This window comes from Brachyistius frenatus, unplaced genomic scaffold, assembly GCF_029030835.1.
Source record: "Brachyistius frenatus isolate BFR_SWC_R1_liver_20210118 unplaced genomic scaffold, ASM2903083v1 Contig_6, whole genome shotgun sequence".
Lineage (NCBI taxonomy): Eukaryota > Metazoa > Chordata > Actinopteri > Embiotocidae > Brachyistius > Brachyistius frenatus.
The window spans coordinates 5,983,050-6,007,373 of NW_027210605.1; the positions used below are offsets into that span (position 1 = coordinate 5,983,050).

At 42.0% G+C, this 24,324-nt stretch overlaps 1 protein-coding gene across 3 annotated transcripts in view; it reads left to right on the forward strand.

The window, feature by feature from the left end:
- The window catches only part of arhgef25a (Rho guanine nucleotide exchange factor (GEF) 25a), a 46,380-nt gene that overhangs the window by 19,221 nt on the left and 2,835 nt on the right, over nt 1-24,324 (forward strand). For all 3 annotated transcript variants that reach the window (XM_069688543.1, XM_069688551.1, XM_069688560.1), the window contains 14 exons: nt 11,431-11,738; nt 12,365-12,475; nt 17,670-17,794; nt 18,593-18,659; nt 19,091-19,194; nt 19,417-19,486; nt 20,969-21,058; nt 21,417-21,509; nt 21,913-21,963; nt 22,069-22,146; nt 22,269-22,460; nt 22,712-22,892; nt 23,704-23,933; nt 24,148-24,282. In XM_069688543.1, coding sequence (XP_069544644.1) covers nt 11,431-11,738; nt 12,365-12,475; nt 17,670-17,794; nt 18,593-18,659; nt 19,091-19,194; nt 19,417-19,486; nt 20,969-21,058; nt 21,417-21,509; nt 21,913-21,963; nt 22,069-22,146; nt 22,269-22,460; nt 22,712-22,892; nt 23,704-23,933; nt 24,148-24,282 — 1,835 coding nt within the window. The remainder of the gene's footprint in view (nt 1-11,430; nt 11,739-12,364; nt 12,476-17,669; nt 17,795-18,592; nt 18,660-19,090; nt 19,195-19,416; nt 19,487-20,968; nt 21,059-21,416; nt 21,510-21,912; nt 21,964-22,068; nt 22,147-22,268; nt 22,461-22,711; nt 22,893-23,703; nt 23,934-24,147; nt 24,283-24,324) is intronic.

The following is a 24,324-nucleotide window of genomic DNA, read 5'->3' on the forward strand; positions in this document are numbered from 1 at the left end:
AAGACTTGTGCTTGAGCTTTGACTACAGCGCACAATAACTGAGTGTGTTGCTTCAATGTTCGAGGACCCTGAGAACAATGGCCAAGGAAAAGGTAGCTTGTTCTTAATCAAATTTACAGTTCAAACAGTGGTTATAAGGGTCCAACCAGTTTCCTAGGAGCCTTTGTTGAAGGCAGCTCTAAACCCTTTGATACATGTTGACTTCTGACCTGAATCCTCCCTCATGTTTGTCCCTCTGTGACTAGAGGATAGTTGTACAAGTTCTTGGTACATCAGTTTCACAAGAGTGTCTCGGGTATCTCAAATATTACTCAATCGCAATGTATTTTTAAAACAGGACTCTTTTCAAACTAATAAAAATAGCGGACCTTGCTTTTTGGCTCTGTTCATTCCAGCAGAAAACATGTGTTGTGGAAGAATTGAAAAAACACAATACGTTTTTAAATTCAATAATGACGAAAGTAAAAGTAAAAAAAAAAAAAAAAAAAAAAAAAAAAAAAGAAGCTTCCTGCAGTCTTTAATAAAGCTTTTCCCTCATATCTGCCTGCCCCCCTAAATTGTCAGCAAACCTCAAAATGACCTGTCTTCCACCTCTTTGTCAGCAGATCACACAGTGATAGTACCATTGATTGTTACCAGAGACACACAGCTCTTAGTTCAGTGGTAGCCTGCAGCCAGTCCACTGCTAATATTTAAGGTGTAAAATCTGTCTGTCTTGGCGGCCTCAATGTTAAGACAGAAAACATATAACTGGCCCTGGATTGATTCAGTCTGGGGACCTGTGCTTATTCCCCTCCAATCTCTATGTTAGTTTCCTGTCAGCACCTTTGCTGTTTACTATCCAATAAAGGCTGAATGACCCCAGAAATCTTAACAATCAGCTTCTGTTTTTATGCAACTCCATAAATCAATGTAACAGCAAAACAAAGACTACAATAGTTATGATCATGAAGACCAAAATGTTAGAAACATCACCCTCAGGCTTTCTCAAAATTTATAGATGTGTTTTTGTGGTAACAATCAAATGAAACCAACTGACCAATGGATAAAAACTCGGGCTCAGTTTATGGTTAGCTAACAAAGCAGTTTAGTGCATGGAATGAGAACATGGATTACGGGTGGAACTGAGCTTCAGGTCGCTCTATAACACTTGAATGGTTTGTGTGTAGTCATTAGACACCCTCTTGATGGCCATATGGAGAGCTCTTGCTCCAAATGCAGGATCTGATCAAAAATAGACAAAAGCTGACTGGTGCAGATGGTTTTTCTTGAATTTGGAATTATCTCTTCAAAAGCATCCTTTGTGTACATGCTATTGTTTTACAAATAACCACAAGACATGAAAACATTTAGTGGTGTGTTACTGTATGAGTATTGATGCTAATCTACGCCAAGTATTACCCTCTGTGTGTGTGTGCCACAGAAAGTCATGTGTGTGTTGCTTTGTACAACATGAGGTAGAGTGTGTGTGCCCACATATGTAGGTTGATTTCATGTCTTGCTAATGGCTAATCTTTTGTGCATCTGTCCCTCACTCTCTCTCCTTCTGGGTTTAGTTGCTATGGCAATGACAGTGGGGAGAGCTGGAGAGCCATGAAAAGGAATGAGAATATGTGTCTGGAAAGCCCATTAAGTCTGACTGAGAATCATTACACCAGCACATCTTTACTTCTGCAGGTCCAAACAGTGTACCAGCTCAGACTGAGGGATGCAGTGCACTTTTGGTTTAATTCTGTGGTTGTTTTTTTTTTGCAGTCCTGTATAGTGACCTTGTTCACAGCCAGTGTGAAAACCAGCAAGAGCCCAGAGCTTAGAGTGCCAGAGCTGTCAGGCAGGCAGGGGCCAGGAGGAGAGGCTCCACATCTCAGCGGCCCAGCAGGCACCACAGCTCTGTCTCCAGCTCTCCTCGCAGGCCTCCTGAGTGGCACTGCCCCAGCTGCCATGTGAAATCACAATCGCTTTTAATTTGCTCTGTGTTCTCAGCCACCTCAGGCTTAATGGCAGCCTTGTTTACCCCTAAACACAAGTGTGAGCCAGTAGTTCTCTCACTTTCTTTTTTTTTAGGGTGTGTGTGCATGCGCGCGTGTGTGTGTGTGTGTGTGTGTGTGTGTGTGTGTGTGTGTGTGTGTGTGTGTGTGTGTGTGTGTGTGTGTGTGTGTGTGTGTGTGTGTGTGTGTGTGTGTGTGTGTGTGTGTGTGTGTGCACAGATAATCATAGTGATGATCAACAGAGCCCAGTGTGTGTGCTGCCTACTGCAAAAGAGGCAAAAATGGTGGTGTTTATCATCACTGTGATTATCTAGGCACACACACACACACACACACACACACACACACACACACACACACACACACACACACACACACACACACACACACACACACACACACACACACACACACACACACACACACACACACACTAAAACATAGTAACCTGTTTACACTGCAAGGTCATGCCAGTGCCAGGCAGGACTGCTGTTTAGCATTTTTCACTGCACCTCCATAAAGGTTTGGAAAATCAAAAGAACTTCCAGGTTTCAGAACAGCTGATAAATATCTTCATACAGCACAATTCCATGTCACTTATTGGGTTTTGTTTTCAGAAGTGAGAATTAAGCTAGAATTTTTTTTTCTTTCTTTTTTTCTATTCTACTCCACAACATTAAAGACAAATAAAGGAGAAATACACTGTAGTATTTCTACTTTTACTCAAGGGATCCTGGTACTTCCCCCACTAATGTATTAGTGAAAAAAAGGAAGTGTTAAATTGATGGAGCGACGATGTAAAGTAAACAGGCATTGTAGGCATAAAATATTGTAGCATTACAATTTACAGTACAGTCTAACCCATTGGACAGCATGTCTGTTTAAATATTTGTATTTACCAATATCTCTATCAGTTCTCAAAAAGCAAAGCAAATATTATTGATGGAGGCCTGAAGTTGAAAGATTCTGCTCACCTGCTTCCACGAGACAAAAAACCCTGCTGTAGGAGTTACAGGGAAATGAACAAATGTGTGATTTCCTCATCACCGTATACACATCCAGAATCATAGTGACGTTTTAATGACCTCTATTTGTGAAAAGTCAGCTATCTGGCTATATTCAGTTAAATAAAGTCACAAAAAAGAACCGTGATAACTTTGTTAGTTAAAAACGAACATCAGTCAAAATTGTTTGAGACACACAAAAAGGAGCAAACATTCAGAATCAGAAGCTCTCACTTGTTGTTATGCTAACAAGGACGTAATTGGTCTCACCGCTCAATAGGGATTGATAATATTTACCCCAAGGACAGCATGGGAAAAAAATTAAGGTTACAATTATCAATAGGAAGACATCATTCAGACACAAACTTACAGAAGAAAGAGAGATATTCTCTCTCTCTCTCTCTCTCTCTCTCTCTCTCTCTCTCTCTCTCTCTCTCTCTCTCTGTGTGTGTGTGTGTGTGTGTGTGTGTGTGTGTGTGTGTGTGTGTGTGTGTGTGTGTGTGTGTGTGTGTGTGTGTGTGTGTGTGTGTGTGTAAAGTACATGGATTACTGTAAAGGGGTCCTCCATTGATTTTACATGTAAAGATCAGATTACTTCGTGAGGAGAACTCATCCTGTGAAAACAACTGTATAATGTAGCCATGAATGTGTGACAGCAAATCAAGGTCAAGAAAGGCTACAGAAAACCTATTTCAAAAATTAACACCTATTAAATAGTACACTTTCCTGTTGAAATGTGAATGCATATAAATTTGTAGCACTGCAATATTCACTTATCTGAATTTATGTGGTTCAAATGATATTTTTCAGTTGTCAAATTCAAGTTGTACAGTTTGATAAAATGGTATTTCTTTCTTATTTCTTTTTTAGGAATCATACATTCCTATATACCCTTATTAATTGAAGTGCCCAGTACAGTATACACATTTTTTTGAAACTTTCAGTGTTGATGACATTTCAAAATGAGGTATTCAGTAGCTGAGAACTTTCAAATTGTGGTGCCTTTATTTGCTTCCTTATGAATGGAGCTTCCTAAAGTTTAAATAAATCTTGGACTAGGCTTTAGACTTAATTATTAACAGGAAGTAAACATAGGATGTGGAGTTTACCAAGCAAGAAGAGTGTAGTGATAGACACACTGAGATGCATTATTGGAAATTTAGGGTCTGCTGTATTTGGGACTTGGTCCTTAAAGTCAGGCAATCCGAGCATCTGCTGCTTGGGTTTTGGTCTTTCTTAATAGTTCAGTGAAAGTGCAGTGCTAAATCTCTGGGATTTTCCCCTTTAATGAAATCAGCAAATCACGATTAATGAATATGGGACTTTCCATCTCTGCTTACCTGCTGATGCAATGGTGCAGAGTGTGAAATGGACCACACTGGAACCTTAATCCTTTGTGAGTTTGGTTCCGCAGAGCTTACAAATAAATAAAGGCAGATGGTGGCAGGAACTTGGCAAGTGGAGGAATGTCTGGAGTTTTCAGGGCCACTAACCACAAACACAGTTCCAGTCTCTCTCTGCAAGGAGCATGCAGCAGCGGTTCAGGAAAGCCAGTGTCTGTGGTGAGAGTGTCACAGCATGCTGATGCATCCTTTTTTTGGCGAAAGTAAGCTGCAATTCAGATGCAAAGTAGGTGCTGGAGAAATGGTTGCAACTTCTGTCGAGATGTCAGGGGTATTATATGAAAAGGAAGCAGCAACTGTGCCGTAAATGCACAACCACTTGAAATCCATTGCTTTACTCATGTTGATTCGATTTTGACAGCCAACGGCACTGGCGGCGATTTAGATCTATCAATTAAAGTCGTTTCATAAGCTCTCATCAGGAGAAGTGTTTGAATGGCTCTTTCACATTGTTCCATAGACAATAGGATTAATTCTTCTCAGGCCCTTTTTTTTTTTCTGGTGCCTGACATTGCTTTGATGCTTTACACTGATGAAAAATGTTCCACGGAGTCTGGTTGTGAGTGCTGATAGCATAAGACCGAGCCCAATGGATTGTTTGTGTCACTTGATGCATCTACCACTTATTTCCCTCTGTGCTCCTGGAATCACAGCAGTGCCTGCATGTGTGTGTTTCTGCATGAACTAGGTCAGTAGGAGGACAGGAAACCACTGTTTACTTGTCTGTGCCACTCCAGAACTTTGACTCAAAGACACTCGCATATGGTGCTGTTGCACACACATTCATGTTACAACGCATATGATTAGAAATTAGCACACTTCCTGCTAATAAGCTCTCAAATATACTGTAGTTTCATATGCAGTGTATGCCCTAATGGCCTTCCTTCCTCTCTTCAGTGTCTTCCCCTACTCTCACTGAAGTTTTTAGTGGCAATCACGCTGCCTCCCTCCTGCTTGACTTTCATTTACTGCTTTCATTTACCCTACTCTTCCTGTCAGCCCATCTGCTGGTTATTAAAATGGAAATTCACTGGAAGATGTGTCAGCGCTCTAGTTTTGGAGAATTTCTAAGGTTGTGGATTCAGTTGCTTGAGGTTTACTCCCAAATCGGAAAAGAAGATGATATTTTCCAAGTTTCTTTCTTCCTGTGTCCCTGTCTTGTCTGCTAGCTGGGTTTGCCTATCGAGCTTTTGGTCTTCTCAGCAGCTTTGGGGCAGAGCAGAAGAAGACATTGCATCAGAGGAGGGAGCTGTGTGTCCTGATCCCACAACAGGATCCAGGCATCTTCTGAAAAACATTGCAGTGCACAGAGAGGCAGAGGGAGAGGGTTAGAGCGCAGACGACGGTGGCAAATTGAAGGACATGTTGTAGAGGAGAAGCAGTCGAGATGAAAAGGGAAGGGAAGAACAGGAAAAAAAACAAAGAAGAATAGAAACAAGTGCCAGGATTCATAAATCACTAGCAGCACAAATTTAACACACATTAACCAGCCTGGGGCCAACAGGATGAAATATGAGAAACAAAGAGAAAAAGCAGAGATAAACAAAAAGTCAGGAGTTTCAAAAGGTCCAAAATTCATGTTTTCTTTGGGGATCACAGCTAACAAGTATAAAGTCAAAATTTAAATGTTATGTTGTAAAACACTTTGTAATATTTGACAGTTAGAAGATTTCCTGACATATGCTGTAGATACTAAGTGCTTCATGGTCTCTCAGGTCCTTCAGTTTGCACATTTGAGTGTCTGAGTGCAACCCAGGTTCTGCTGGTTGATGGGTAAAGTGTCCATTTCCTCTGAGTGGGTGAAATATAATATACCGGTAGAGTCTGGGCTGAAGAACATAAGGTGGAGAGTGCAATGAATGAGACAAAACAGAACTGAGAGAATGAACATGACGGTGTTCAGAGTTGTTTGCAATGAGGAAGGCAGGCGCTCGGTGCCTGTGTGTTGACCACCACTCTCCCCCAGGGTTGTGATCTGTGAGGTTGAAGCACTAACCTACCATGATGTCACCCAGTGCTTTGTGAACTGCCGTTAGGTCTGTCGCGATTTTGTTCTTTTGGAGCCAGAAGTGGTCATATTTGGACGAGCTGGGCAGGAGCATGCGGTGGATCTGACTAAGAACTTGAGGACACTGTGTCTGCTCACCTATAGCAGAAACCTGACTGCACCTCAGGCCTGTCAATCACACAGACATCCCCCCAAACATACCTTGTTAGTTTAGATTATTAGAAGGACCACCAGAAAACTGAACAGGAGTGAATTTAGCAAATGACACCATAATGACTTCTGGAAAGAATGACTGAGAATAGTCCAGAGAATGAGAAGTTGATTGGAAGTCAATTGGAGCCAGTTTTTATTTATTTATTTATTTATTTTTTTAGGCCAGCCCCTTGTGGCCCTCAGTGGTATTACACTTTAAGACACTTTCACAGTAGCTTCACGTTTCATCACATTTCGTCCATTGTTATATACAGACCACTGGTGATGTCACCCATTTAGTTGTGAATTGCTGTTATGAGTTTAGATTTTGGTTGTTGCCATCTCTTTATTTTGGAGCCAGTATGGACCATCTGGGGAGGAGCAAGTGGTGGATCTGACTCAATTTGATTGGAAACCAGGGACATTACGCCCGCCTACCTATAGCAGAAACCTGATTACACCATAGGCCTGTCAATCAAACCCCCCCACACCCCCAGCAAATAAATAAAGAAATCAAATTTAAAGCCTATTATGTAATTAATGATGGGAATTTTTTTTCAGTTGGACTGCCAGAAAACTAATAAGAGTGTGTGACTTTGGCAGATGAAACCATTATGACTTGTGAAAAAAACCAAAACGTATTGACTCTGTAATTCATGAGAGAAGTTGAATAGGAGTCTATGGAGCCAGTCTCCATAGTGTTCAATGAAGCACTTCCACATTTGCCTCATTTTTCAGACCTCCACCTTTATATAGTCTATGATACAGAATATAGCGTGGTGTTGGTAGTGATTGACCGTTTGAAGAATCTCCTAGACTCAGCTTCACATTTGACATGTTCACCACTGTGGTGACCTGCGAGGTGACCACCTCGAATGCGCTGTGTTGTTGACAGATAGATGACACAATCTGCAGCCATGCGCCTGTCAGGAAACCTTCTCTGGAAGAATGTGTTTGTGCAATTTGTGTGTACATGCAAGTATACGGGCACCTGCATGTCCGTCTGTTTGTGTTTATTGGTGAAGTCCAGTACTACCTAAAATGCCTGTATTGCCTGTACATGTATATAGTCCCGCGAGGCTATAGAACTGACAGGGAGGTCCACAGCGGACCGGCTGTAAACAATTTTGCTCCATTACAGCTGACGCTTTTAGCCTGATTTGTCCTCTCAGCACCACTCTCTCATCAGCTGATCAATAAAGAGAAGTTAGACCAGACTTCTGCTGGTTGACTTAAAGCATTTCCCGCCACATTATTCACCCACAAACTGGAGTTTTGCCTGTGTAATTTTCCCTTGCTTTCTTGTCTAGTTTTGTGTTTCAAATATAAATCATCAGGAAATTTACTTTGGATTCAATCATATCCAAATAAAAACTTTTGTGACCTTCATGAGAACATTGCATCACATGTTTTCCCTTAGCACATGACTGGGCAAACTTTACCGTTGATAGTGACTGGTTAATTCAATTCAGCTGCAATGAAACTGAAATTTGGTGATGATGCATGGTTCTCTGTAAACCACATAACAAAGATGGATATTAAATGAGCTCAACAATCAACAAAGTAATTTGTCTGATTGTTTGGAAAACTAATTGGCAACTATTTTGATGCAGTTTAATGTGATTCAGTGCTTAAATCAATTTTCAAGCAGCAACAGCCAAACATTTGATGATTTATGCCTCTCAAATATGTTGATCTTCTGTTTTTCCTTGTCCTACATTATAGTAAATTGAAAAAAATTTGATTTTAGACTGTGCTTCGACAAAACAAGTAATTTGATAAAGTCACCTGAGGCCACCAAAGAATTGTGGTTGTGACAGTTCTCCCAGTTTATTCAAGTTTTGTGCCAAATGATTAATTATTTAATCAAGAAAATAGTGAATAGTTGGAGCCCTGTAATGATTAGAGCACGGAGGTAAGGGCTTGATTTTGTGCAAGAAAAAGTTGCTGCTTATCAGCACAAATACATATACTGTGATGATTTGACTCTTTTAAGTTATCCTCTGACTGTAGGTGATGAGTACTATCAAATTTCAGTATTGTGAGAGAACAGCATCAAAAGAAAATCTGGAACGACTTTGCAACAGATACCCACTTGGCTCTGAAGTTACATAGTGCAGCAGTTTTGGACGAGCCTCCCACCCCAGCAGTTACTCAGCCTTTCAGACAGTGAGTGGGCGACTGGTGAAAACCCGGCATTAACAGATCACCACAGATCAGGCTGGCTTAATGCGGTCCCATTGCCCTGTGCTGTCAATTGTTAATTATCATAAGCACATAAACAATAGTCAAGTTGCATTAACAAAATCAGCCTGGGTTTGTCTTTTCTCAGCAGTGCCATTATGGAGATGAATACCAGTGGGCACAGGGAGAGAGTGGAAAGTTTTTTTTTTTTCTTTTTTACAATTTTCTCTTTGTAGGTGTATAATAATATCAACTCCACTTTTCTTGCAATGTGTGGGAGCGGAGGCATGTTGCTCCTCAGAGAAGCTCATCATCTCCTTTTGTGTTTTACAGTTTCCTCTGTTATTGTTTTTTTTTTTTTTTAGATGTCTTTGTACTGGCTTGTATAAGGTACAGAAAATACAGAGATGAAACTTTAAAGGATCATCAGGGAACCCAACCCATATACACATTGATGAGCAGAATACACACTGTTACCATTGGCAGCGTTGCCATAGTTACAGATGTAAAGATCGCCATTATAAAACCAGTAAATAATGTGCGCTCTGTGAATTGTAAATCTGCGCAATGACAGAGCCACTGTATTATTCTCCTGCAGAGTTTCCTATCATAAAGTTGCACTGCACTTACTTTTAATCACCTCCAGGCACTGAGAGGGTGTCAGTCTCTCTTTGCTTGTCTTTTATTTTTCTTCAGCTGATGTCTGGAGATAGTTAGCAATAGTGTCACTGGCTGTATCTCAGCACTTTGAACCCCAAACACTGACTTGACTGAACCTGAGCAGAGGACACTGGGAAACACAAACCTCTGGGTCTGGGCCTTGTTAGAGGTCGGAGAAGCTGAGATTGGGGGAGTGCACAGTATCGCATGTGCTCGGCCATTATTTTCACATCCTTTCTTCTCTCTCTGACTTGGGACCCTCACAGATGGTGTATGCTTTGCTCTTTCCAGATCCAGCCATAAATAAAATGACTTTCAGATGCATTTGAATGTTCTCTCAGTGTCTTCCCTCAGTTCGGCTCCCCGTCCTGCCAGGCTCAGATTTCCCTACTCACTCCAGTCTTTTATATGGATGGAAAGGGGGATTGGAGTGGAAGACGAGAAAATGAGGAAATTGGTTACCTTGAGATCACAGACACGAATGCATGATGCTTGTGAGATATGAAAGATTTCCGAGGAAATAGTGTGGTAAAAATACAAAATAATTGTATCAGAGTTTTTTTTTGTTAGCAGCCACAAATTATGTTTTTAATCTAAATTTCATGCACTGGCAAAAATGTTATGTCATGACCGTGAGATGTTCTGCTCTGAGGTTAACCATCTCTCAAACACTGTGACTGTGTTTAGTGCAGTTCAGAGCACAAAGCTCATTTTCATTGATTAGTACAGTGACTGCCTTTGTATTTCTGCGAGAAAGAAATTAAATGAATAAAGTGTGGAAATGCTCAATTACTTTAAGTATGTACATCGAGGAGGACTGGATTTATTCTCGCTTTGCCTTTGAAGTCGGGACACTCACAAAATGGGCCAGGCTGTGTCAGTGTGGCTTCCAGTGTGGGTTTTACTGTGGGGAGATGTGATAAGATCTTCCTCAGTGGCTCACATAAGGGACACTGAAATGAGGTCAGTGTTGTCTTCCTACAAACAAAGACATAACCAAGTTACAATCTTAATAAAAACTTAATGGACATTTTCTTGGAGTCCAAAGGCAAGTTATTTATGTTTATCAATTTAGTCACTCACTACTGGGAATCGGGTTGAGTAAACTGCTGTATTTGAACAATAATAAGTCATGGCAGTGAGTCAGCATGAGAGAGTGTTTTTCTCCATCTGTAGGAAAGTGGTGACCAAGAGGTTAGAGGTCCGGGGCGTGAAGATGGATGGGAAGCATGACTGAACAGATAAAGTACTCCAGACACACAGCTTAGAGGAAGAGCACAGGGCTAAGAAAGGAGAAGGAGGAAGGTCGGCAGGTTGGGTGAATGAGGCAGGATGGGAATAGAGGACAATGCAGAAAAAACAAATGACCACAAGCAAGGATCTCCTCTTTTACAAAGGATTGTACTGGATGTCCGGTCCCGGCTCGACCCCCAGCTCACTTCCGATGTCCTCCTGAGATCACCGCGCAGCAGTCGGTCTGCAACTGGTCTGGAGTACTTTTCATATCAAATGTCAACAATCCTGACCTCTGTTGTCTACCTTGAATCAGACTGTGGTCATGTGATGAAGACATGTGCACAGATGCACAGCTCAAAATAATAATAATAAAAAAAAGCTATGATCTGCTTGACATAAACAAAACAGTTAGTCTTTTATGGAGTGGCTGCACAGCTGTGTTTTAAAGGCAGGCTATTTATATATCCTCTATTTGTTTTGATTTCTCTCTACTTGTTCTGTCCTGGTGTGTTGACATGTCTTCTGCCTCCAGCACTACTTCACCTCTCAGACTTGCACTTCTGCCCTCATCTAAAATTCAATCAAGTTTACATAATGCTCTTTTTGCACTTTGTTTTAGTCCATAGATTAATTCATTGATTAACTGAGGTCTGAATGTGGAGAGTGTACTTTGCCCTGTCACCCATTTAACCCTTATCTATTAGTTGTCTACATTTGACCAATAACCTTTGGCTCTCTCGGCATCTTCTCTTCAGACTCGTACTCGGCAGCGGGCAGTGAGGGCAGCATCTCCACCTCTGTGGCGTCGCTGCCCCCGCAGGCGTCAAGCAGCTCGGCCCCCAGCTCCCCGGGCCCCAGACGCTCTGTGAGCACCTTGAAGAAATGGCTCACAAACCCAGTGCGCAAACTCAGTGTCGGATCCAGTGGCAAAGGAGAGCGCCAGGTCCGCAAACTTGAGGGAAAGCCTCCACCTTTTCCGTCCTACAGCCAGAGCCAAGATCTAGGCAGCCCGCTGAGGACTGACGATACTATCACCATCCTGCCTGTCACCCACAGAGAACTGGTGAGGAGTAGAAAATCAAAGCCCTAACAAGAATGTTTTTTCTCTCGATCGAATGAACAAATCAAACAAGGCCTTTTTTTAATGCTGGCTTTGTGATTCAAGTTCCCTTTGACATATGACATGAACCACCTCATAAGTACATTTTTCCCACATCTTCTTATCACAACACTTTTGCATGAACTGGTTCTGAAGTAAACATGGAAACCTTAAGTCTTATGTAAATACAAACTACAGACAACATCCTGACCGCGACTTGTTTACTTTAGGTAGCTCAAGAATGTCGGCGGAGATACAGGTTTGATGTGGACTTGATGCTCAGAGGACTAAGTATCATGTCAGGTGGCCATGTTGCTACATGGCAGCAGCACTGCTGGCTCAGCCTGAAGTTAATCACGCCGCCATGTTCTGTGACTCTTCTGCTGTTTTGCAGCTGTCTGTGTTTTTTGTGTGCCTAAATACATGAGCATGCTACGGACATTTTGCATCATGCTGACATTGTCTTATTTGGACGCTTTGGACATGTGTCTTTGTGTGTGTGTGTGTGTGTGTGTGTGTGTGTGTGTGTGTGTGTGTGTGTGTGTGTGTGTGTGTGTGTGTGTGTGTGTGTGTGTGTGTGTGTATTTCAGGAGTGGAAAGATGGCCTGGCGAGCCCCGAGGACCTGTCACCAGCTACACTACAGTCACCCAGCTACATAACTGACTCGCTGATTGGCTGCACGTCACTGCCAAACACCCAGGTCTGCCAGCATAATATACTATAAAACTAACACTCTAATCTAACCTGTTGTGTCTGTCATCACGTTATTCATATTACATGGATTTCACAACAAACTGACCTACATGATATGCATGTTATTGGCTTAAAGATAGGTAGTTATCTTTTGAACGGATACCTTTTTTTAATTTTTTTTTTTTATTTTTTTTTTTATAGTATCTAGTGTCTGGCTATGAGATTCAAAGTATAAACAATAAATCCTCTACTTATATAGAAAGTCTTTGAGAGGAGTCGCAGTGATATCCTCAGTGAGGACATGGCCTGATGGGGAAGTGACATCAGTGCTCTTTGTCTCCATGGCCCTCCAGCCAGATCTGAAAATGACTAACTCTTCTGTTGCTGACAGAGCACGTTGGAAGGTCTGCTTTGTGCAACTACATATACGAACAATGACCTGCAACACAGCCATAAAATACAGATTACATTGAGCACACACATGGACAGACACACATGTAAGGGAGTCTAAATGAATACAAGGTTCTCTCAGAGCAGATCGATTCCCCGGAGGACCAGAGGGCAGAGTTTGACAGCAACCTGCGTGATGCATGACTCATATTCAACATGTTACAAAAGGACATGCCTGGAGATAAGTAGGAAATCGCACGAAATGGCAGATGTGATGAAAGATGACTCCACTTCTAGAAAAAAAAAAGAAACATTCAACAAAGAGTGCGATGCGAACACATACGTTTTCATTTCTCTGTCAAGCTCCTGCTCAAGGCAAAGGAGCGTCTCCAGATAGATAGATAGATAGATAGATAGATAGATAGATAGATAGATAGATAGATAGATAGATAGATAGATAGATAGATAGATAGATAGATAGACAGACAGACAGACAGACAGACAGACAGACAGACAGACAGACAGACAGACAGACAGACAGACAGACAGACAGACAGATAGATAGATAGATAGATAGATAGATAGTTAGATAGTTAGTTAGTTAGTTAGTTAGTTACTTTATTAATCCCCAAGGGGAAATTCTTTTTCTTAGGTGTTACCTTTGGGTACCTTTGTTGCTGAGAGATGGAAGCGTGGCAGAAACTGGGGTTTGCTAAAAAAGCAATAATACTGCATTATTCAGCAGAGGCTGAACCTTATCAATATGAAACAATAATGATGTCTGAGCATTCAAACATTGTGGAGTGTTTCCTGTTGGTGAATCAACACTTGAACACTTAAATCCTTATGTCAGCCTCAACAACACATCAAAAGGCATTAATACGATTACATCAGAGGGGTGAGGTCAGTGCTTTGGTGTTTTTACTGCCAATCTTTGTAGGGAGAGCGAGAACTAGACAGAGGAAGAGAGGTAGAGAGATTAAATTATGTAGGTCATCTCCGAGCGGAGGTTTCAGTCATCTACCCCACCTTCATTGCCCACAGGTCAGTGTTGTATTGTTGTTTGTTCTTTTCTTCACACCACAGTGAATATGGGAATATATTTGTATATATATATATTTGTTTAAAAAAAAAACAATTCAGAACTACAGATCATAATATTTATTAAACTGCTTTTTCTGAAAAACAGTTTTTGCAGTCTGCCATCTCAACCCATTGATAAATAAAAAAAAAAAAAAAATAACCATGGAACAATTTTTCAGTCAATCAGGAGAAGAAATTGTAAAAAGAATTGAGCAGTGCAGTTATTGTGAAATCCCTTCAAGGCTGTCGTTTGCTTTGTGACACCAACAATAACGCTATTGAATTGGAGTTTTCTGCTCTTGAGGCATAATGAACCCTTTAACTCTATTTGTCCTTAGCCCAGTACCATATTGATTTGTGCTCGCATGCATGCAAGAATTGATGGGCCACTTGAATGGTCGGCTCCATTCCCGTTAAAAATAAGATATTAAAAACTCATTAGCTTCAAGCATCAGCGGTATCAGGGGTATGATGGCTGACAACTGATGTTAAAACATGACATTAAAAGCCATTATGGGTAGTATTTCTTCATACTAAAATCCCATTAATTGTACCGTCAGACTGGTGATTCATTATAACAGGAAGTGTCCAAATAATCACAACATGATCCACAGTTATAAAATAGTTGATATTAAATACTTTAAAAGATGCAAATACGTATACAAATTATGATGATATGGACAGTTTATTTGTAGGACTTCAACACTTTGCTTTAACCTTGGACAACAATATACACAGAGAACAAGTCCTACTGTGGTACAAACCTTTAAAACATGTTTGATATATTTGCTTTAATATCCTGAAGATTACACTTTTAAGGAGAAACATCTTCTTTGCGGACTTTCATATGAAACCTTAAGCTTACTTTTTTTTTTTTTTACTCTCTCTCCTATTTTGAGAGAAAACAATGTTTATAACAACTTCCCTCTGGACTTTAAAAATTCTACAGAAAGAAGCATGAACTCAGCTTATCCTAAAACTGTTGTCAGTTTTGTTTTTTGTGGGCTTCTGGGTAGAAAAACAAAACTTACAACGGAGGGAGACGGGGAATTTTTCCTGTGGGCTTTGCCACAACACATCTGGAAATGATCAGGGAGCCGGGGAGACCTGTCAGCCAGGCTGGAGCTCTCCTAGCGGGGCAAGACGAGCTGGGGGAGCAAGGGTCTTTATGGAGCCTCTCTGTCTCTCCTTACAAGTCTGTCCTTGTCTCTTTAACACACATCACTGTGACAAAATACAAAGCTCAATATTTGTAGACGTCAACAAGTTTATCAAGGAGATGGCCGGTGGACACGTTGAACTAGAGCAGAGAAGAAAGGGAGAAAGTCCTGTCCCTCTTTTCATTTGCTTATATGTGTATCTATCCATATATTTTCTTATTTCTCCGTTGGGCAGCCATCTGCCAGGGGAGTCTCAGTGATTAGGTGTGTGTCTGTGTTGTGTGCAGGTTTGTGTATGTGTTTAAGGTGGGGTGGTTCTGCTTGACTAGGACAAGGGTACACGGGGTTTTAGGTGAAGACAGACAGCTGCTAGGAGAGAGTGAAAAGGGTGGAAAGAAATGGCTTGAAGAACACAGCTAAAAATAGACTTGACTAGACTTAGACTTTATTAATCGCACAATGGGGAAATTTAGTCATCACAGAAGCATAGAAACACAATAAGAATTTTTTTTACAAATACATATACAATAAAATAAGATAGATAAAAATTATTATTTTAGAAAAAAATAAGAGCAATGAATAAATGCACACACACACACACACAAACTATATACACAAAAACAAATAAAATACCCAGACTGAGGGTGCAGCAGTCTGCCACTGAAGAAGCTGCTTAAAGCTCCTACAGTCTCATGGAGAGGGTGAGAGGTGGTGTCCATGACCGATGTCAGCTTGGCTAACATCCTCCTCTATGGAGTCCAGAGGACTGTTTAGGACAGAGCTGGCCCTTTTGACCAGCGTGTTCAGTCTCCTCCCGTCCCTCTCTGTGCCTGCACAAGCTCCGCAGACCACTGCATAAAAGATGGCCGACGCCACTACGGTGTCGTAGAATGTCCTCAGCGGAGTCCTGCAGACTCCGAAGGACCTCGGTCTTCTCAGCAGATGGAGTCGACTGTGGCCCTTCTTGAAGAGGACATCCGTGTTGTCCGACCAGTCCAGTTTATTATTGAGGTGAACACCCAGGAATTTATAAGTGTCCACAATGTCAATGTCCAGTCCCTGGATGTTCACCGGAGTAGTTGGTGTTGCCTTCCTGAACTCCAGATCGTTCCCTTTTGATACACGTCCAACGATGGCTGTATCATCTGGATGTGGCAGCAGTCAGTGTTGTACCTGAAGTGTGACGTGTACAGGGAGAACAGGAAGGGGGAGAGCACCGTGCCCTGAGGGGCCCCCGTGCTGCAGACCACCACATCAGACACACAGTCATGAAGCCTCACATACTGCGGTCTGTTTGTGAGGTAGTCGTTGGTCCACGCAGTCAAACGGCCTCGACTCCAGCTCCCTCCAGCTCCCTCCAGCTTCCCCCCAGCAGTGATGGCTGTATGGTGTTGAACGTGCTGGAGAAGTCAAAGAACATGACCATCACCGTGCTGCCAGCGTTCTCCAGGTGAGAGAGGGATCTGTGCAGCAGGTAGATCACCGCGTCCTCCATACCAACGCCTGCTCTGTAGGCGAACTGTAGGGGGTCCAGTGAAGTGCTCACCAGGGTCTGAGGTAGCCGAGAACGATCCTCTCCATCGTCTTCATCGGGTGGGAAGTTAAAGCTACAGGTCTGAAGTGGTTTAGCTCCTTGGGCTGTGCAGTCTATGGGACTGGAACCACAGAGGAAGTTTTCCAGAGGACCGGGACTCTCTCCAGCCTGAGGTTCAGGTTGAAAATGTTTCTTGTGAGGAGGTACAATTGTGCAGACATATTGCATTTCATGACCATACAAAGGGGAAAAGTGTGCTTATTGTGAGACAGAAATACTTGGTTACACAAACATGAGGGTCGTGTTCAGATGCAAAGCATGTGTCCATCGAGTTAGTCATGACCAGTTTTTGCAGGCTTTGTTGCAATGTTCACAATGTTTCTATATTTGCACCAGGGCCTCCACAGGAAATTATATCAATTCCAGGAAAAAGCATGAAAAGGAGGTCATGTTTATAACACATGAACACAATCGATTAGAATAACCTTGGGTTTATCCTGCGTGCTCTGCAGCCAATCAGGCAGTCCTCGTAAATGCTTGATGTAGATGTTTCTGTAGTAACGGTAGGGAAATAATATCAAACATAATGTGTGATGCATTTAAATGTGTTTGAGTGCCCAGGTTGACAAAACAGTTTATTAATTCACACATCAGAAATGTAATGCCTCGAGCATGGATGTGTAGTTACTGTGTTTGTTTTCCTCTGAAGGCAAAACTCCATCGAGGACCTTCAGTTTTATTCGTTATCTCCTGCAACTATGGAGTCTGTTGCTCCCTCTGACTCTTTGTCTTTATCTTTTATCACAGCATGGATCATTAACAGCAACAATCTGAATCAGATCTTTTTATCATTCAATCTCTGTTCCTCATGCCTCTCTGCTCTCCCTGGTCACCTTGGCAACCTGCGTCATTACCATTTCTCTCCTGCTCTTTATCTCTCATTGTTTACTTTATTCCTGGCATGATCCACATCAGTGGCATTGGACCTTTGATTAACAATTTGTCTGTCTGTCTGTCTGTCTTGGTCTCCTCAGGACAGTCAGTCCACCAGTGTCCTGCCAGATGACAGTGGGTCTGTCTTGATGGACGACACCTCCAGCCAATGGTCTGCAGCGGCTGACACTGAGGAGGAGAGGAGGAGTGCCTTAGAGAAAAGCATGTACGTGTTTTATCAATGAAATGATCCAAACATCATTCACATCCCTTATCTCCAACGATAATTCTCAGGGCAATAATGCTTTCATGCATTCTCTAAATAAATGTGATATGGCACAAACAGCATTAGATTGAGCGTAACTGCAGAATGTCATCGAGGACAGATTTAACAGACGGATGGGAATGTTTTCCAGCAGGCTGTTAAAGAGTTATCAAACAAAGTATTTTAAATTGTCATGGATCATCAAAGTTATTTGGATACATCAACTGTGCCAATTGTACAATAATCCACAAATAATTCAGTCTGGACCAAAAATGTGGACCAGCTGACCGATTGGCATTGCCCCTGCTGGAGCCACGGTGCTGTGTCATTTGCTAGATAATTCTGGATAATTTGGCATATATTTGAATACATGACAATTGCTACAGTCTTTTGAGAATTGTTTCCCATCGTTTCTGCCTAATGGTCGTAGACAATGGGTTAATTTTTGAAACTATTGGAGCAGCTTTTCACTATTCGACATTGTCCACCACGTACTGTATGTTGTGTGTAGAAACTCTTCCACTGCCGCCACTGTTGGAAGATCTGGTTTCCAAATATACCTCCTGGAAGGAAGATGTGATTTTGTTCAAATTATACTGAAAATAGACACAACATTGAGAGACTGCTCACATATAGTAATAGGTACCCACTCAAATTATTTGGAAACTGGGGCCTGTGAAATACAGTGTTACTGTGTGTTTTGCTCTGTGCAAAATAAACAACTCTAACACTAATCCTCCCTTGTTTATATCTTTACAGGTATGTACTGAAGGAGCTTATTGAGACAGAGAATCACTATGTGGCAGACCTGGGGCTCATCGTGGAGGTAAAGCTCACAGTCTGCCAGCTAAGAACTAACAATCTGCACTGACAGAGACAAGAGGACTTAGTCATCCAGTCAGTCTGTCAGAGAGAGCTCTAAATCCTAATCATCACAGTTCCTCCAAATTACTCCATACTTTGGTCTGCCTCCATCCCACCGTCTTCAAACTTAAGCTGATTTTGTGAATTATTAGCTTGAAGAGTATTATGTTGCACAGCTATCCATCTCCTGGTGCTTTAAATTGCTGAAGATATTTTGGTTCAGAGAAGGGTTTCTGTCATTTGAAAGTTAATAAAAGCTCAATAACACCTGGTATGTGATTGCTGCTCTATGTTATAACAAGCTGGTTATATTTACTGGTGTTATTAGGAGCCAGCTGTGGGTTTCTGTAGGTGTGAACAGACATCAGCAGCAGCTCTGTCTATCCCTTGCAGGGCTACATGGCCACGATGAACTCCAAAGGTGTACTGGAGGACATGAAGGGAAAAGACAAGATTGTTTTTGGAAACATTCACCAAATATTTGACTGGCATAAAGAGTAAGTTGCTGATTTGTTTTCAACATTTGTGAAAATGTATGTGTTTCAAATGGATTCAATGTGAAAGATAAACAGGGATTTGCAGAGTCCTATGTTTTTAGCTGAGAGGAGACCAAGGGAACAAAAGTTCAGGAAGCAAATCTGACCTTCAGTTTTGGGGATTGTTTGTATACTTGTGTGTGTCTGTGCTCATGTGTGTCCGTATGTGTTTCCTCTCTGCAGCTACTTCCTGGGAGAGCTGGAGAAGTGTTTGGCAGAGCCAGAGAGGCTTGCTCAGCTCTTCATTAAACATGTAAGTGCCACAACCATGTCGACGCACAAATACACACACACACACACACACACAATTCAGTGGAAGCGTCTGGTTTGGCTTCCTTGTGCTGTTTGGAGTGAGGGTAAAATGAGCTAAGAAAACACACAGAGTTCCTGTTTATCCCACACTGTATGTCTTTCCTTCTCTCTCAGCTGCCAGCATCACTCCCTCCACTTCCCTGTTACTGATACGTCTCGGTCCAGGCTGTGTTTTTACGACAGCGCACACGGCTAACACACACTTATGCACGATCGACACGCGGACTGATCTCACAGTCTGAGCTGGACTGGTCAGGAAACACCAGGGGAAAAAAAACAGGCAGAAAAGACAACAGGAATAAGCCGATGAATAACAAGCCCTCAGCTCAAGCTCTTTGATAAAAACGCTTTTTTCCACCCAAAACTGTGACCTACTTCTTCGTTAATGTCTCAAGAGCGAAGCAAAATGATGCGTGCAAGAGAGATTCACTGTTAAATATATTGTTCTTGGAATAGAATAGAGCCAGAGTCAGTATAGGTTTCACAGGACTCATAAATGGAACTAAATTAGATTTATGTATATTGGTTAAGTGGTGGCACATGCAGACTAGGTAGACATGATGGGTAATTTGAACAACTGTGCTTTGCTTCTGGTTTGAAGATGATTAAGTTAAATATCTCTGTCTCTCTTTTGCTATATTCTCTCTCCCTAATTGTAGCTCTTCAAACAATTCAATAAGGCTCAACCCACTGGATAATCAACTTAAAAAGCCTGTGGGGGGGGGATAAAGAAACTTGTAACAAAATCTAAGCGTGGTGTCAAACTGTGAAAACAAGCAGACTGAGAACACGGCCCTAATGAAAAGCAGAGAGCCCAATCCGCTTTTAACAAGAGCTGTGTCACCAAAATGCAACATGTGTGCTCACTTACACACATGCAACATATAAACACATGTGAGCATGTGACCACAGCCCTATACAGAGTGCTAGTAGACAGACACACACAGTACACTCCCTCATATTTCAGCAGTCATTGTCTGCAGTGTTCCATGATGTCCATATTCAGGCGGAGCAGCTCGCTGTTCTCTAGGTTACAGAGCCACACAGCCTGTTGCTAGGTACAGCCTTATATCGACAGGCTCTAAAAGGCTCTGGTTGCACCGAGGGTAACCCAGGTAAATTATACATAACCTGATGCTCATCTACATGTGACTCCATTAGGACTCTCAGGACTGCCACATCTGCACTCCCATACCAATTAGTCACAGAAGAGTTGGTGCTACGAGACAGTCAGTTTCAAAGGCTGAGACGAATCATTATGGCTCTGCTCCCTTTCATTCCAAACAGCAACCAGAGACTCTTCACATTGATTGCTGTTGTTTTTGCTCACTTTCAGGGGCATTTTCATTTATTTGTAATGTTATTAAAGATGAGCTTTTCTCACAGCGAACCTCTTGTTGATGTTGTTCGGCTTGTATTGCAGGAGAGGCGTCTGCATATGTATGTCGTGTACTGTCAGAACAAGCCCAAGTCGGAGCACATCGTCTCAGAGTATATTGAGACTTATTTTGAGGTGAGTGACTCTTAACATTTTACCCTTTAAGTTTTTTGAAATTGATCAATATAATGGATGGGTTTAGTCTAACATGACATCTTCAAAATGCTGGTTTTGACAACAGTCACCTGCCACTCAGGCCTATAGTTAAGACATTTTTTGCATGAATGTGCCTGTACTCTATATTATACATGGCCATGTGGATCTCTTTTGAGCTGCCATTTATAATTCAAATTTTAATCAGCTTTCATTGACAGTAAACACAAGACATACAGTGATGGGTTATTGTCTTAGAGGGGTTATATTGGCCATCAGCTGCTGTGTTAAGTGCCGCGGCTGTCATGTTGACTGGTGTCGTGTCCGTCTTGGCCGTCAGGAGCTCCGGCAGCAGCTGGGCCACAGGCTGCAGCTCAATGACCTGCTCATCAAACCCGTCCAGAGGATCATGAAGTACCAGCTACTGCTCAAGGTGAAAAGCAGGGACACTGCTGTGCTGCTGATCACACAACATCACCTAAACACACAAACTGAGCAGCTGTCAGACACACAGCAGGGTTCTGCCATGGAGTTGTTAACTTGCAAGTACACAAAAACATTGACGTACACCCCTCTGTGCATAAACACTGATGACACATGGGTATATTATCTTTTCAGGATAGGAAGAGAGATCCCTACCATCAGATTTAAACAATGATATGTATAAGTATTTCAAGTTGATCTTAAATTTAAATCCTTTTTTATACAACTTTGCCCTTTGGCACGCAAATGAAAACTGAGTTTAACACCCATAAATACTTCTCCAGATGTCCCTGTCTAACTCTAGGCAGTAAATCTGGTATGCTCTGGTGACCATTCTGTGTTTGTTTCAACAGGACTTCCTAAAGTATTACACCAAAGCTGGGATGGACACAGAGGAGTTAGAGGTGAGTGTTCTGAGCCATAAATATAAGGTTTGAAGTTGTGTTTTGAATGTGTGAAGTTATTTATTTGCATTCTCGATAACAAACTCCCTTTTGTATCTCAAACAGAAAGCAGTAGAAGTGATGTGCTTTGTGCCAAAACGTTGCAATGACATGATGAATGTGGGCCGACTACAAGGCTTCGAGGTGCATTTTAGGATTTAAGACCATCCTTCAAAACATTTCTCATGTCGACTATTCAGCCCAGTGAAAACCCCGCTGTAACCACTTCCTCTGTTTGTTTTTGTTTATCTTCACTATGGTACCAGGGGAAGATCACGGCCCAGGGAAAACTGCTCCAACAAGACACCTTCACTGTTACCGAGCAGGACAGCGGCTTCCTGTCTCGACCTAAGGAAAGACGGGTCTTCCTGTTTGAGCAGCTGGTCATCTTTAGTGAGCCAATAGAAAGGAAGAAAGGCTTCTTGCTCCCCGGATACACATTTAAAAACAGCATCAAGGTAGATGCCTGCTAAGCCAATAAAACAATTAAAAAAAACAATAAAACAGCAAAAAAAATTAGGGTACAACCTATTCCAAGGTTATGAGTTACACAACAGATTCACACCACACTAATTCTTGCCTAAATCAGCACATTACATAATTCCATGGTGGGGACTTTTAGAGGCTCGCATGTTTTAGCGAAGTATTTAACAAGCAGCTCAGCAGGACGAACTCCTCACAGATGCTTGTCGGAAACGATGTGTTCCAGGTGAGCTGCCTGGGGGTGGAGCCCACCGTGGATGGTGATGATGCACGCTTTGTGCTGACGTCACGCAACCCCGACGGAAGCGTGGTGCGCTTCCAGCTGCAGGCCTCCTCCCCTGACATCTGCAGAGCCTGGTTCAATGATGTGGTTCAGATCTTGGAGAGCCAGCGCAACTTCCTCAATGGTAAGACCCAGCTGAGCTCTGAGGACTACACCACGTAATCCCAAATCCATAAATCATGTTTCACCTTGGCATATTTTCCATTTATTGACTATGTTGTGAGTTCAAGTGCACTGTGGGCAGTTGGATCAATGTGAGTCAAGATGATTTTCTTTTTTTATTTCTATAATCTTTATATGGAAGCCCATTACAGCTAGAAAAAATAATTTAAGAATCAAAAATAAAACTAAATGTGAGATCATAATTGTAAGATGGTAAGTATAAAGCCATAATGTCAGTTTGGCTCTCGTGGTTCTGATTCGGAAGGTCAAATTTCGGACATATATTTAATAGTCATATTAATTTCTTCATTTTGACTTGGAGTTTGACTGAAAATCTACAGTGCATATTCATTTATATCGTAGGTACTTCATTTAACTTTGTATAGGTATTTTTGATCATTCTTAAATTTATATCTCTGAGGAAGAGTTTTCATTGAATTCTTTTTGCAAGACAAACAGAATGGTAACACTCACCATCGATAGCATTTATAACTTGTATATTGATGTGTATTAAATAGTTTATTAATAATATTTTTGCTAGCAACTATAAGTATGATGACTGCCTATATTGATCACTAGAATAACGTTGTGATGATGTTAAAATATGTTGTTGTAGGAGACGTTTTAATGTTTGACACATCCTGAATATTAATGATCATTGATGTCCTTATCTCCTTACAACAATACATGCTGAATCCACCTGAATTAAAATGTCCAGAATCAGCAGTAGAGATTTATAAGACCTGTCTCTGTTCTGTTCTCTTTTCTTGCAGCCTTACAGTCGCCGATTGAGTACCAGCGTCGAGAGAGCAAGTCTAATAGCCTGGGCCGCAGCATGAGGCTCCCTCTGTCAGCTGCCAGTGCCCTGCGGCCCCACTCCTCTGCTTCTATTGACCGCCACAAGCTGCCCTCGCTTCACTCTCACAACACGTCCCTGCCCACACTTTACCTGCCGAGCCAAGGCCAGAGCCAAGGATCCAACGAGACCTTCTCACTGAGGGATGTAAGTGTCTTTAGCTGCGTCTTCCTCTTCCCTTACATACCGCGACACTGTCCTCAAACCCAGTATATCTGTTTATAAAACACCCGAGACGCTGCTAGGTCGGCTTATCTTTTAAGTTTTTTGTGGGTGTTGTAAAAATGAAGTAATAAAAACATCCTTGTGTGCATGCGGTCCAGTAATGAGTGACTTACCTTGTTCTTACCTGCAACTGCAGCCCACCATGGTCCAGCCATGCCCCGCTGACTCCCACGCTGTTTCTCCATCACACGTCCAACTGGGCTTCACTGATCAGCCAAACTGTCAAGCTGTGTCAAATGGGCTGTACACCCCAACCACACAAAGTGCACAGGTAGCGTATGCATTCAGAGACAAAGCTGCCTATAAAACCGCC